The sequence below is a fragment of the Wasmannia auropunctata genome, unplaced genomic scaffold (genome assembly GCF_000956235.1).
Source record: "Wasmannia auropunctata unplaced genomic scaffold, wasmannia.A_1.0 LD334376.1, whole genome shotgun sequence".
Taxonomy (NCBI): Eukaryota; Metazoa; Arthropoda; class Insecta; order Hymenoptera; family Formicidae; genus Wasmannia; species Wasmannia auropunctata.
This window is the reverse complement of record NW_012028514.1, coordinates 204442-220111: the sequence shown is the minus strand read 5'-3', so window position 1 is coordinate 220111 and position 15670 is coordinate 204442. Positions and strand designations below refer to the sequence as shown.

General features: G+C 45.6%; 1 protein-coding gene across 3 annotated transcripts; it reads right to left on the bottom strand.

The window, feature by feature from the left end:
• Positions 1-12699: 12699 nt before the first annotated feature.
• On the bottom strand, positions 12700-15193 carry LOC105458730. Of its 3 annotated transcripts, XM_011704249.1 has the most exons (4): positions 15114-15152; positions 14809-15025; positions 12895-13034; positions 12700-12827 (listed from the first exon to the last, which is right to left on the bottom strand). In XM_011704249.1, the coding sequence occupies exons 2-4, from the start codon at positions 14935-14937 to the stop codon at positions 12752-12754; spliced, it is 345 nt and encodes a 114-aa protein (XP_011702551.1). In that variant the 5' UTR covers positions 14938-15025; positions 15114-15152; the 3' UTR covers positions 12700-12751. The 3 variants fall into 3 exon arrangements, with proteins under 3 accessions (XP_011702551.1, XP_011702550.1, XP_011702552.1); XM_011704248.1 differs by having other exon boundaries at positions 14809-15193; XM_011704250.1 differs by having other exon boundaries at positions 14839-15193.
• Between the last annotated feature and the right edge of the window lie 477 nt (positions 15194-15670).

Here is a 15670-nt window from a genome sequence, read left to right as displayed (position 1 = left end):
GAGAGAAGTCGGCCGTTTTTCTCGAGATTTGTGTTTAAGTCAGTCACATTAATGCGATCTCTTTTCATGAACTACTCGATCATGCAATATAATCTAATATATACGCAGAAAATATCGAATCCCATAAAAAAAACAACATACACATTTACCGTGACGTAAGTAAAATATTTCGCATAATTCGCACCGTCGAATAGAATTTCACGTGTAATTATCCACCGCGCGTAGATCATATTTTACACGGGTTCATATTTCGAATTAGTTAAAAATTAGTGTTACATGCGGTACGTGACGCAGCCAGCTTCTCGTTGCGCATTCCTAAAATTATTAATAAAATTTTTCGCAAAGCGATAAAAAAAGCGCCACGGATGATTCCAGAACGTTCCGCGCCACGTATACGTCGCTATACACCAGGCAAGATCCTTCGAAGCGGTCGTATGTATATTTTGCAACCCCCGAAGTGCTCCATCTCGGAGTATCTGTGGATTACGGGCGAATCGTATGGATGGCGAGAGACCGCCACACGGAATTAGCAACTGCACTTTGGACGATAGTTCATTATGCTAATTAAAGTTGGGCAAATATCCTGCGAGCGTGGCCGGCCCGTGCACCCTACCGGTTTGATTTCCATCTCTTTTTCACAGGTTTTTTTTTATTTTTGCTGGCTGCCGCATATCTTAAGCCGGCCAGTAACAGCAGGTCCCCCTTTTCATATTTTTTGTTCAACGGCCCTTGCGGTCGCAAGGGTACATTACATATAATGCCGATTGGATCGTTGAACGATCTTTAAAAAAAAAAAATGCGGCAAAGAGAAAATGATATTCCTTCTAATATAACGTTGTTTTAATGCTCTACTAATTAATAATCATATTCGAATAATTTAATCTTATTATATAAATCAAAAGTATATAATTTTAAATTAAATGATTTAATATCGATACCCCAATAAGCAACGCGCAATGGAAAGTATGGGAGGAACGTCGACAGCAAACGCGTTGGAAAGTTTGAACTCGCTTCGCTCGTCCGTGTTCATCTTGTCGCCGATTACTCGCCCATGCGAACGCATCTGCACGCTGCGTATCGTGATTGCTTTCGGTGTCTGATTCGCAAACTTGAGATGAGAATGTAATACGGACAACATTAAAATGACGTTTCTGGCGTGGCGGAAATAATTTCGATGAGCAGGTTTTAAATATAATTTTGGCAACGTTTCAACAACGAAGAGCCTCTCGATTATCCGCGATATCTGTCGTGTCGTGTTTTTTTTTTTTAATTAACCAACCTGTTCGCGAACCGTTCGCGAGCGATGATAATTTTCGGGAAGTAGGCCACGTGCGATCGTGCACATCGCATGATGATACCTCCGGGAATTCGCGAGCGCTCTTTTTATCGGAAGCGCAGCAGAGTTCATTACGAGAGCATTATGGTAATCGGGTACTGTAATAAGCTGCGAAAGATATCGATGCACTTGGCAAAAATAGAGCGCGGACGCGTACGCGGGAAATTGCAGTTCGCAGGCCGTTGCGCGATCAATTTTGCTGTGCGCGAGCGATTGACCCGGTTTTTAATATAATTCAATTTTCTATACTCCATTATATCGCTATTTTATTCCAAGTGAAATGGGAATTAATCCGATATTCTCGAATTATTTCGAGATTGTTTTAGCAGAAAATAAACGCACTACGAGATACGGCACACGCACTCGTCCGATCTCGTTCGCCTCGCTTCAAACTAACGACCTAACGAAATTTAGTTTAAAACTCCGCCGATTAAGCACAGTTAAATAACGCACGAGCTGCAGCAGTCGTCGAGCAGGGGTTACGCGGGTGGAGGTAAAAATTTTTTTTTTATCGTAAGCAAACATACTGTAATCGCAGCGAATTACGAGGCCGTCGGCACGACCGATTACCATATCGCATTATTAAATTACACACGCGAGCCGATGTAAGAGCGAACACGATCGATACGATCCTTTTTATCGCATCAATTTTAAAATCTGCCCTAACCACGGGGAAAATTACCGACACGCCATCGTGTACGATCGTTTCACGAGGTGAAACGGCCTTAACGTTATAAAAATTGCAATCGAAATGAAACGCGATTTAAACAAATAGAAAAATTCGAAAAACATCTATGCGATATTTATGATATCCGCAGCCCGCAGTAAACGTCGGTCGGGGGATTTACGACGGGATCGATCGATCGATCGTTCGTAGATCAAGCTTTCCGCGCCTCGGCCGGGATTTCCCGCGGCAATTCGCACGTATTACGCGCGCAAACACGCGCGTATACAATGCCCGTGTGCCACCTATAGCGGTACATAAAGTGAGCTCGCACCCGTTATCGCGCCCGACCTCGTAGTCCTATACCGATCTTCATCCCCTCCCCTTCTCCCTCCTCGCCGTCGCCGCCACCGCCTTGCGCCCTTATCGGCTCAACAAATTTAACTTGATTTCCTATACGGACTTTGCCGAAGCTCCGGGGAAATACAGAGCCGTACTGCCTGTCTGCGTCTAAACTCGCTTTACGATAAGGGCTAAACCCCAACTCCTCTGCGCGCACCCTGCCCCGCAACGGGGCGACCTCCATTCATCGATGCTGAATCCTCTTGACCCGAACAGACAACTTTTCGTTGCGCGGAACGCCGGGATATCCGTAGAAGTTTTTAAAGCAGCTGGGGATCCCTTTCGGGAAACACAAAGCCGCGGGTGGACCGCAAGAATTTCGGGGACGCGGAAAACGCTTTGCACGCTTTCGCTCGTGAAAAATGTATCATCAATGTAGAACGGATATCAATTTTGATAAAAAAGTTTAATAAATTAAATAGATATCACTCGAAATATATGTATATATATATAGAGCGAGAGAGAGAGACATGAAAAAACAATGCGCGAGTCTCGAAAAAAAAAACAAAAAACAAATTCAAGCGTCGTAAATCGACACTTCGGTACCACACAGGTGGCTCGTTAACTCCGTAAGAGCTCATAAATTCGCCACGCGAATGAACAAACGGCGCAGTAATAATTATCTCCGTCCGTGGCTCGTATAGTAGACAAATCTCTGTGCGCCGCGCTGCGCGGATTTTTGTCGGGCGAGATGAGTAAATTCAATCACGAGAAACGCGGGAACGTCCACCCAGATTTCCCCGTTCCGCCCGTCCATACAAACCGTCGCGCACGCTGTAAAACTATACTCCATTACTGGTGTATTAAACATCGCGCAGTCGGTCCGGGGATGACGGCTCTCCGGAGGCCGAGAGTTAGAAAGACAGAGGCGGCGGAAAGAGACGGAACCACACGCGCTTGGCGTATGGTACACACAGTCTGCCGCATAGTCTGTATAATTCAGTCATATCCATGCTAATCCCACCGGCCGGCTCGCGTTATTCTCCATGATGGATGCACGGCCACCGGAGAATTGCCCTTTTCATTGAAATACAACTAAAATTAAACTCATTTGCCGCCCTCGTGGATTTACGGCGGGGGTGGCGATGGCGTTCCATCCCGCCCCTAACAGACGCCTGACACACTATATACGAAACGCGAAAGCGTTTCGGGCGTAGTGGCGTACGCGCGCGCGTGCGAGTGTGTGCGCGCCGCGTAATTCCATGATTTTTGCTTGATGAGTCGTGCGAGAGTTCCGTCATGTTAGACAATACCGATGAAAATTGGTCGACAAACGGCGGTAATTTCGATGATGGTGTATTGCGTTAACATCATCGCGCGATACGCCAGTCTTTTGCAGATGGCGAAAATGGTACAGCGGTATATATTCAAGCCGGTATAAATAAAAGGATCCTCGTTTAAATTTCTCTCTCGTGTTACGCTCGACGAGAAGGAAACGGGGATAATGTATTCCTCGCCATGTGGAGGTCCCTGCTGAAATAAGTCCCGAATAGCGTCATTGATCGAAACGAGAGTTCCGTGCCGCACGTTCCCGCCGAGAATGTAGCCCGGACGGAAATCGTGGGCACTCCGTGCGCGAAAAGAACGGGAAATGGGATGGTCCACGACGAAAGAAGTAATTCCTGAAGACAGCGCGAGCTTACGTTCTCAAGCTTCTCAGTTCCCGACAATCTTCCCCGGTCTGTGCGGAGGTATTTCCCATCTCAGAAAAATGTTGCACAGTGCGCTCCTGACCTGCTCACGATGTGAGAATGTCGACTGCGAGCAGTTTCTTCTACACGTTGTAAGATTTTATACCTGCTGTCGAGAGAACAAGAGAGCTTAAGTCGATACAAATTTCATTTCGTTTATTATATGTTTCTTAAGGTTTTCTCTCCCCCCTCCCCCATAGTCTCCTGGCGCAGAAACCTCTTTGCTCGATTTGGACGTCAGCTTTTCTTTTCAAAGTTAATTTTATTACGCGCCGCTTTCTCAAGTTTCTCTCATTTCTAAATGTTTTGTAAATTAACGAGGATAGGCAAAAGGATTCTTATATTTTCTTCGATCTACGGAAGTAGAACTAATTTTTTCTAGTTTTGTATAAATCTATTTTGCTTCAAATTAATATATGTAAATATTTACTATGTATATAATATTACAGGGTATAAATCTATATAATATAGACTAATTAATATACATGCGATATACATGTATAGTAAAGTCATATACGCGGTTATATAAATGTGCGGGAAGGGATACGTATATTGTACGTTGCACGAAAATCATTTTGCAGGCTGCTGCAATTTGTCGCCTAATACGCGTATAATAGCGGCAATGTGCCGTGTATTGTCTAAATTATTCCCGTGTGTAAACGAACGCGGGCCTAAAATATATCGTGTCTCCAGATCATAATCGATATTATTATCGATATTAGCCGCAGGTGGGGCGGCGAATCGTCCATTAGGTTTATATAGACAGCAGCTTATTGAATATGGGTTCCCCAAGAAATATAAAGGTTAAGCCAGCCCAGACAATCTCACCGGATGGAGATATTACGGCAGATGTAACGGGTATTTATTCGACAGATGTGTCGATATTTTCTCTATGGAAAGTGTAGAGGGGGAGGGAGCGGAAACACGTCAGGCAATATCGGTGCAAGACGCCTGTGTGCGTCGTCCGAGAGGTTTCACTTACAAGTCTCCGAAAATTGAGGACAAAGAGACATTCGAGTGATCGGTATCGGGACATTCACGGATCGTTCCACGCTCGATTAAATGTGATCAGTATCTCTTATACGCCCTAATAAACGACAAGGACAGCCTTCAAAGCGCGCTTCTATAGCTCTAATGAAACCTACGTCGCGCGCACAACACTCCGATTAACTTCGCTCTCCGGACTTCGTTCTCCTCCGACCCGATTTTTAGACTCACTAGCACAATTTATTTTCCGTACTTTTTCGAGTGAACGTTTATTACGTCGGGAGGTGTGCGTCTGTGTGTAATCGCGCGCTCCAATTGCAGTATTTCCGAGAAGTTTCGCGTGAGAAAGAAGTCATAATGAAATTTCAATGTTCCGGCGCAGTCACTTTTACATAAGTTCCGTCCAAGTACCATCGGAGATACGAACACCCGTCCGCTAAACTTGGAGAAACGTCGACCGAGAGAGCCCGTCCCCTTGTGGAGGCGAAATTGGAAAATCGGAGGCGGTCGATTGATTGAATGACTGCTCGCGGTGGCGCTGTCAAAGGAACCTAATCTGCATTTCGTTCGTACGACTTTGGCGGCGGACCGTGCCGGAAAATGTTTCGTGTTCGACGAGACGAAAGAGTCGGGCGAACACCGGCACCGCGGAAGTGGCCCAGTTTTCCCTTTCAGATATCGACGTGTTCCGGAGACCGGCTTAGTGGGATAGCGATTGTCGAGATATTTCAACCCCCTGTAGAGCCACAAACGAAAGAGCGGGAAGAAGGGAAAAAGAAGAGGCAATACACTCTTGATTTATTATGAGAGAGATCAACCTTTTCAGAGTCTGCTTGCAGTACTTTCTCAATCGATACGCGGGGGATCCTTTGGTTAAACAACGAAAGTTTCGTGGGAGCTCAAGAGTCTACCGCGCGCGCGCGCGTGTCCGCGATTTTAATCCTCGACACATCGAAAGTTTTCCCATGCTAAGAACATCAACGAAAACCCGAAGGCTGAACAAGCGTTGAAGTATCTAACAGAAACAAAGTGCCACGATTTAATTCTCCGATCCGAGGGTCTTCGGCCCGGCGCGGGTGAGGCGTGGCGTGGCGCGGGACATCGAACGGGAGCAGGAAAACGGAAAGAGAATTTTATTGGGAGGGTACAACCGCATGGAAGCATCCCCCGAAAGCGAAGAATTCGTTAGAGTCCCCGCGATCTCTGTGGTGTGTGTATGTGTGTGTGCAACGGGGCACACACGTGTGTGCACGAGCCCGACGCGTCCACAGGCAAATACGCGGGACCCTCCTCTTTCGTGAAATAGCCACTCGGCCACGACGTTTTAAACGGCTTCCAAACGAAGTTTAGCTCCGAAAGCACGGCACGTATACAGCGTGTGTGAGTGCGAGGAGGGGAAACGCGCTTACACGGGCGCGAAGATCGGGCAACGCCTCTTTCGATTACCCCGAGGGCTACGAAACAAATCAAGCGGATGAATACGCGCGGATATTCAGGTGCATTTCCCACGGGTGGGATGCAGCCGGTCGAGTAACCTCCAGCCGGAGAAGTATTCCTTTGTGCGTCGAGACTGCCGGATTCGCCTAGGACAAGAATCTATTGCACTCTTCACATGTATCCGCAGCCCCGTGATTGAAAAAGCGTAATCGAAGAAGCGACACTCTTTATTCGCGAAAGCTAGCAAGACCGCGTAATATCGCGAAATGAACCGATATATCGAGGATTTAATTAAAAATTGATAATTACGATACTTATTAAAGTGATTGAATTTGATCACGATTTTTAATTACACATTCCTCATCAAAGTTAAACAACTACTTCAAATAAGTGGCTAAAATTGGTACATAAGACCTTTTGCATTACATGTTAAATAAAATGACCGAATTAATGACAGAATAATGTATAAAGATTCAGATACGTTAGCTGTCATAGAATATGTATCTGTAATAAATTTGTATCGATTAATAAACATCTATTACCAGTAAGAGTATAAAATCACTAACTCGCTTTATAACGAACGAGTTATTCAGCATAATAAAACGGAGATTAAATTTAATTTCCTTTAATACTAATCCTTTTTGGCGAAATGGAAATCTGTGAAACGCGTCAAACCACTGAATTCCCTTGAATATTCAGCTGCATTTACCTCAAAGTGAATGTAGATCGTAAGCTCTGGCGGAGAAATATTCCTTTGTTAGGATGATAGCCACGTATTCGGGCTGTTGAATTGATGGAATATGAGTGTGCTCGAGGAATATATACATGCTTACACATCAATTTGAACGAACGAATTATCTATCGTGTTAAACGAGTGCTCATCTTAAGCGATATGAATTCGTCTTGTGCGTAAATATTTTTTCTGCAGCTACATTTCCTATATTACTGTAAGAAATTGTTAAAGATGATAAACCAGCGGTAAATATATAACGTGCGTTGTAAACATATAATTCTGCTATGTTCAACATGCTAAAAACATAGCAATACATTCTTTTTCCATCAATCAGAATAAAGTAAAAGATCTTATTTGACATTTTTATTCCGTCTTTTATCCGTTCCGTGCGGTACACATAAAGTGTGCAAGACTGTGGTTACGTATTTATGTGCGTATGTACAGTACGCGAACCGCAATGAGAGTGCAAGCTGCTTTGCAAAAGATAGAAATATTCCTTTGTCAGACAACGCGCTCTGTTACGCGCATGTAACACATCGCCCCGGGCCGTGTTCCAAAAATGTATACGTTTCAATTTCAGTCACGCGGAGAGGGAGACCGAAAGAGAAAGAGAGAGACGCGCGCCTTGCAGTTACATTATATCGCAGTTACATTGTAGTTACATCGTACGCTGGGAAATGTATTAAAAACTCCCATCTCATCGATATAAACAGTAGAAATCTGTTTTCTTTAACTTATCGCAGCAATATCCTTATATTTTTATAGTGTGTTACAAGCTATTGCCGCACGTGTAATAACACTTTCGTCCGATGTCTCGTTCTTTCATAACTCGCGTTACGCAAACACGCTGATTAAAAGAGCGAAAGAGCAACAATTGCAAAGGCGGCTGAGTTGGCCAGAAAAATGACATTTGCGGATACGTCTAATTTAACGGACTTTAAAAACAAAGAGCGAGGGGGGAAAAAAAGCAAGAATCGTTTCTCAGTTTTAAATGATTACGCAAGAGAAAATTGTACATCGAAGTGGTTCTTTCGTGTGGGGAGAGGGCAGGGGAGGGGGGAAAGATTCTTTGATGCAGACAATACTCAGGAGTTCGCGGCAATGCATCCCGTAAAGTACAAGGCTCGCCTCAAAGTCTACGAAAGCAAAGTGTATCCGACGCCGCGGGCGTCCTGTCAAATATATACGTTTCAATTCCTACTATGAAACTGCATTTCACAACCGCAAGTCGCATGCACCTGACGGCGTTATACGTCATTCTACACGTATGTAATGTATGCAATGCACTCGAATATTAATGCCCGTAATGTGCCACGATGATTGAATCGCAAGGTAAATCACATTTGGGAGTGCTGTGCTTTAAGGGAAAAATTTTCATCTGCGAAACGTGATATGTACGTGCTTTCAGTTAAGAAACTTACTCGATATTGAAGTAACAATTGAAACATCTTGACGGACCAACATCTTTGCGAGGGAACGTAAATATAAGAAGATTTACATTATCAAGTTTATACGAAATGTTGTAGTAATGAGAATGTTTATTTATCACCACAACGATGCGTATGAGCTATCTGCGCGTTTTTACGTACGTATAATGTTTATACGCTGACCTGATACCATCACGGTGATATATCCCATTTCAATTAATCAATGAACGCATATCGCTGTCACTGGCATAACATTCGAGCGCGTGACCGCGGTAAAAGTTAAATGCGATTTGTACGGAAAAATATCCCATCCCGTTTCCGTGATCGATGCCATTAATAACGAGCGAAATTGCGCAAAAATTGAACATATTCCTCTCCTCTCTCTCTCTCTCTCTCTCTCTCTCTCTCTTACTCGTAGTTAATTTTCTCTCGAAATCAATTAGTCGTGAATTCTTGCGCGAGAAATGCGAGAGATCGATTCGGACCTTTCATCGCGTCGGACAGCCTCGAAACTAACGCGAAGAGAAAACTACGGAGAACGCGCAGTTAACCGTCTTGAAACGATTAACTGCAATTTTCGTGATCCGCCGTAAAATGCGGAAAATCCCGCGACTCCTTGCAATTACGGCGACACAGGGAAGGGATTTAACGGGGGAAAATAGAGGTGTATCCGCCATTTAAAAGCGATATCCCTCAAAGAGGTGCACGCGCGCGGGGTTCTTCGCGAGACATAAACCGCGCCGAGACGACGCGCGGGCCCGAATGAATTATCAGTTACTACTGGCTTCCGGCTGCGAGAGGGAAAGGGACAACGGCGGAGAAAGGTTAAGCTGTCGCTTGACGTACGAGGCTAATGAAAGCTTAGCCCTGTAATACAATCTGACGGAAAGCAAGCCCGGGCCCGTCTGACGTGATAGGTCAGTCGAGGCCGGTCTCGTGAGTTTGTGCGCGCCGGGAAGACAAGTGGATTACCCGTGGCTCTGGGGGATGGTGGCCGCGCACACATATAACGTACGATCTTCGACTCTCCTTTTGATTTTGTTGCCCTTCTTCAGCGCCGAGTGCCGACCTATCGCGCCTGGGATATTCCCCACCGTCAATGTCCAGCTACTTTTAGTCTTTTCCCCCCCTTTCGATCCGGGGAATGGCGCGCGACAGTTATTGCCGTGGACGATTTGTCTCCGTTCGTGTCTCGAGACGGGGGTCTCGGCCATCTCGCAGAGAGAAATCGAGATCGCGACGTTGACGGAGAACGGTGACCACGATAATTCGCGCGACCGCGCGATCGACATGCGGGTAGTTGAAATATTATATCTTCTGCTCAAGTAGCTATAGGTGTTTTTACTATTTTTATAAAATGCCTGCTCGAAAACAAAATTAATTATTACCAGTCATATCGTCGCTATGATACTCGATAAACGAAATTGGATTTTGCGTTGCGGAAATATATTCCAGAAAGCTACTCGTTTTTTTTTTAAACCGCGCCGGTCTAGATCGCACGAGCGAACCAGAATTGTGTGTCACATGCGAGAATTTCGAGACCGCCCTCGTATTTCACGCGACGCAGAAGCGCGTGGTTTCCATCTCTTTTCCTTTTCTTCTCCTCCTCGCTTTCTCGTACTCCTGCGGAGACACGCACCGCAATTCTTCCGTGCGGCGCAGTTTTTTTCCCCCCCCTCCCAGCAATACAGCTTTCCGGGGCTGCGTGATATCGACTCCCGTTACTTAATTCCATTCGGCACGACACTTCGCTGTTCCTAGAAGCGTTTAGACATCGCGATCGATTGGACGAGTGCGCGGTGTAGTCCGCCACCCCGCCATTGTTCAAAAGTCCACGTTTCTCTGGCTGGCGCAATGCGATATGCGCCTGTGTGCGCTCCCTCGTATATGCACACGGCCGGGACGCGCGGCGCGACTTTCCTTTTCCCGACGGGAAAAATACAGCCGCGCACGACACGAGCTTAGATCGCTATCCAGTTTGGCGAATTAGATCCTTCATTGGAATTGACATGTTCGCAGCAGGCTTGGTCGTTTACTTTAGCAGAAACTCATTTTTATCTGCTCGATATTATCATACGTTCACTCCGCAGTGTTACGCGGTATATTCTGGGCACGCATTTGACTTTAATAAAAATTTCAATTGCTAAAAATAATTCTCGCAAATTCTACGTTTTGCGGGTGAAAAGGTGGTCGGCACGGCACGCGGGACAAAAGTGATTTCTCAAAACACGCACGTGTACCGAACGATTGCTCGCGCCGATTCGTCTGATGTACGGCAGATATTAACAACTAGTAAAATAGCTAGTTTGCAAGTAAAATCGTATTCGCGGTCGGGGCAGTTTTCGTCTTGGGAGCACTGACAACGATTGGCTTGATGTCGGATAGGCAATAATTGGTTTTATCTGACTGTGCAGCGCCGGCCCGGGTAGGCATAATGAAAATGATAGGTCGGCACGCGAGCGAGCGTTACACTCCGCCGTGCAGCAGCAGCCCAGCACAGCAGCAGTAACAGCTTTTAGCAGCCACTCGGTCTGCACAATATTACTATTTGCACAAAATTACCGCCGGGCACAAGATTGCCCGGCACTTATGAACACTCGATCAACTGACGCGACCGACCGACGTCGTTCGAAACAATCGCGTGTGTTTGTCCCGCGAGTCCCGCGAGCTCCGCGAGCTGCGCTCGCCGCCCCTCGTGGTTCTCCCTTTCTTTCGTCTCTCTTTTTTTTTTTAATGAGGCGATACGTGACCGGCATCGCGATAACAATCGATCGACAGAGGAGAAACTCGAGCGCGACCATAGCCTTCGAAATCGACCGATGTTCAAATTGATATAAGGGATTGTTCAAATCTATTGCTTAATTGTATCTTTCGCCTCGGTTCTTTTTTTTCCAGATATCGCGTATATATATATACCACGATTTTGTTGACAGATTTTTCTGCCGTTGTATTGCGTCACGCACACAAGACTTCGATAGCCTCTGTTTTCTCATGATTAACAGAGAACGATTTCACTCGCTTACTACACGAAATTACGAATTATGCTCCGCTGTTTAACAACTGCGCTACAAACTGCATTATTGCGAACAAGTGCCGCTAACAATAAGCTCGGATTAATATTGTTCACGAAACCGAATTGCGGTTGCCGCGTCTATGAATGTTTACGTTAAGAGTTATTTAAAATATGCGCTGTAACACACGAGATAACGCATATCGTAGGGCGGATCTCGCATCTGTGCTGATTAATGTGGCACATGTAAAGTTTCGACAACGCTCGAAATCTGCATATCCACGTTACGTCGTAACTTTCTAGGGGAAGGATTAAATATGGCCACGCGTCGCTGCGCGCAGTCGAATGCACACATTTCGAACTGTTGCATACTAATTTGCATACTATCAAACTCTCGACGGGGACCAAATTGAATGATCCGTCAACTGCGGAACTTATGGCTGGGGGACCCCCCACCGCCGGCCCGCGTTAAGCTCCGAAATCTCTTCGGCGCATTTAATTACCGACCGTAATCTGTCGAAATCGACAAAATCCTCTCTTTTCTCGACGTTGCACTAATTATCCGGAACCACGAACATGATTTTTTTCCACCCGCGAGAAAGCTGATGGGTGGAGGGAGAGGTTCGGGCGACCTCGGGTTGTCGGATGGCCGGCTGACGGGGAAAATGTGATGGATGACGAAGCCCTTCGTCTGTCCGACGGCGGAACGAAGAAGTAGGTCTCACTGCCCGTTCCGAGAACCATCCATCATAGCGTAAGAAAGTGGCGAGTTGCCTTCCGTGTATGAATATTCACGAGAGTGCAAAACAAAAGCTGCAAGGAGGCTACAAGGATCGCCGCGATAGGGCGAAAATCCATCTAACGGCCTTGATCTTTTCACAAATCTTTGTGCACAAATCTTCGATTCGCGGATTCAGTCGTTATCCTGCCGTGTTTATTTTTATACGGAATTTTTTCTTAAAAAAAAAAAAACAAATTATTTAGATCTTGATATTTATTTCATTCTCTTTTCAAAGTTATGAAATCAACAATAAATTTTTCGATGATTATGCAATCAAGAATGATCATGGATTTATGGGTGTAGTTTGATTCATTGAACTCCGCTGGGCCGTATAATGAAACACGGTTGCATAAACTCGACTGTAACGAAAATTGATTAATTAAGTATCTTGCTAAATTCAGCCGGTAATTCCAGGTTAATGCATACCATAATGCTAAGGCCATTGTTCGTACGTACACCGTCGCCCCCGAACGATACGCCGCATTATACCGGGTAATGACGAGAGAAATATGGTTATTTTCGGTCCAATGGGTGAGCGTGCTTCCATAGTTTATTGCGTTTTCTATCTGAAGTATGCCATCTTTATTACGTTATCGCACGCTGCGTGCCGAGCGCCAGTTTATGCCGACAGATCCGGCCCCCGATATACATTATAAGAGCAATAATTAGCAGTTTCTTTTTCAATTTTAATACCGCGCTAATCAGCCATGTGCAAGGTCCAGGCATGGATAAGATACTGTTAAAGAGCACCGTTACAGTTAAAGAGTTTGCATAATTTGAAAATTTCGTTGTACACTGATATTTTCTTTTTAGCAAATTTCATCGCGGAAGCAAGAGTCGATGTGGAAAAAATACAGCACACGAAGAATAGGAGACATCCAATTTTCCCATTGAATCCACTCGGGCCCACTAAACCCACATGATCGACACGAAAACTTAGCCACAGTTGCGAGCCTTCAACAATATCCCGTCGATTGTTTGTTTCGCCGCAGTTTTTCTCTCGGGATTCTCACAGAGCGGAGTCCATTTATTAATGTCATTATTATCGTTTTCTCGATCATATCATCAGTCCGTCGAGATAGGATAACGAGTACGATAAGATCGAGGACGATAACGATAATATCGACCGTAAGAGTAGTATATCGTTACAACGCTGAATGTTTAAACTCGTTCGTGGAATTGCATGAGCCAATTCATTCAAAGGTATTTAATACGTCTGCACAAAAATCGAATCGTAAACATCACTCACGGCGATAAATGCACATAATTTTCTCCGGGGGGGGCCGATCAATCAATCAGTCGCAAGTCGTGAATGGCGAGGGTGAAAAAAAAATATCGTTGAGATAAATCTATAAATCTATATACGTTTCGCTCTCTTCTCTTATCGAGTGGAACGACTGGCGCCTTGAATTGCGTCGGCGTGGAAAGCCGGAGTGATGGATGGCGGCTAGTTATAACGGCGTTTTTATTAATTAGAGCGCGTATCTAGACGTATACAACATTATGTACGAAATAAAGAGTGGATGCGGACGCGTATACGCGTACACCTTCGCGCCCCCGGCGGGCATTAATATTCAGAGCGGCTCTAACGGTTATTTTGTGCCCCGTTTTTATGTTCCACGGAATCGGACGGGGAATATTCAATATATTATTGCCAGGCGTCGCGCCGCCACCGGGGTGCCTGCCTGTCTCAATATTTTATTGAAATATATATCGCAATATACCACGGCCGAGAGCGGGCGGTCGCGACAGGGGCGTCGAGCGCGGCCCGCCGCCGCCACCGCCGCCACCGATTCGCGGATGTGTTTTGGACGGAGGTGTTTAAATTCTCATTGGGGCTCATAATGTCACCGCCGTTAAATCGTCGCGACAGGAAATCACGACAGGAAGGCGCGCGCGCGAGAGCGTGGTGTATATTATTTCTCTTTGTCCCGCGGGCGATGAGCTTAAATTTACACGGCTGTTGTAGCACGGTGTACACATAACGTGTACATAAGGTATTTCTACGTTTCTATTTGGCGAATACCTTCCGCGAAAATAAATATAATAGCTAATTGATTTCTATCTTGATATTATTGTAAAGCGATTAAAGAAATTGATTAAATAGAAAATATGTGAAGATAATTTTAGAAAAATGTTGATAATGCTTATTATGAAACAATTATGCAATTGTTCTTTCTCGCGTGTTCTTGCGCAAAGTTCGTTCGGTAATGAAACGTAGCTTTGCCTACGTCGTAGTTTCCATGGGGCCAACCGGCCCTGTAGGCACGTGGCTTTAACGCACGCACGCAGTTTGGGAAACGCCGAAATAGCAGTACGCTAAAAAACGCTGACACTGACAGCTAAGAGCACGCAGCGAACGTATCTCACGTTTCTTCCACGACTCGTTCTCGTGAAATCCCATGCTCCTTTCTTTCGATCCGCGTCTCCACCGGCTCTAACTCCTATAGCAATCCGATTTTTTTTCATACTTTTATCTCTCGTTGTGTCCCATCCCTAATAAGTTTCGTCAGCCACCTCGAGAACTCGGCCGCGCCACACATGTGACACTTTCGCACTGCAGAACACGAGGGATGAAAATCGGATGCGCCGAAATTCGCGAGACTAGGCGCGATACGAAATACGAATACTACTTCATCCCGTACAGACAGCGTGACGAAATTTCCTTATGCATCCAGTTTATGCGTGTAATTCAGAAAGCGCCGTCCTGTTTGCGCGGTACAATTAATATTTCCGCGTCCAGAGTTGCGGTTACCAGGCAACGTGATGCGTCGCACCACCGCGCCGCGCCGCGCGCGTTGTGTATATATACCGGTCGCAGTCGCATTTGCGACAAATGCATATAATTCGTCGCTCGTTAGTGTAACGAACTTCTCGTCGAATGGTTCGACAAATTCGAGCATTATGTTCGCGGGCGATTGTGCCGCGGTGGCAATCAATATCTCGCGCGGAAAGGGACTTTAGAAGGGGACACGCCGCGCCGGGATCAAAGCGGAGAACGGTGCCAGATTCGAAGGTCCTCGTGGAAGCGACGTCAGATGGAAACAGGGAGCGCAGAAAGTCATGTCGATGGCAGACGGCAGTAAGAAGCCGCTATACGAGAAGGCGTTTGCGAAACTGTATGAAGCTTCGATGCTCGGTCCACGAACGAGAGCCAATGGCTATACAATCGAATTGCATCGTTCCCTATACACGCTGCGAT

What these genes read in the sequence shown, in the direction of transcription:
- LOC105458730 (XM_011704248.1), bottom strand. Translation starts at nt 14,937, where the DNA reads ATGAAAAAAAATCGGATTGCTATAGGAGTTAGAGCCGGTGGAGACGCG. An exon ending in TTCGCTGCGTGCTCTTAGCT is followed by an intron (nt 13,035 to 14,808) that starts GTCAGTGTCAGC and finishes GGCATACTTCAG; the next exon opens with ATAGAAAACGCAATAAACTA. An exon ending in ACAATGGCCTTAGCATTATG is followed by an intron (nt 12,828 to 12,894) that starts GTATGCATTAAC and finishes TTTTCGTTACAG; the next exon opens with TCGAGTTTATGCAACCGTGT.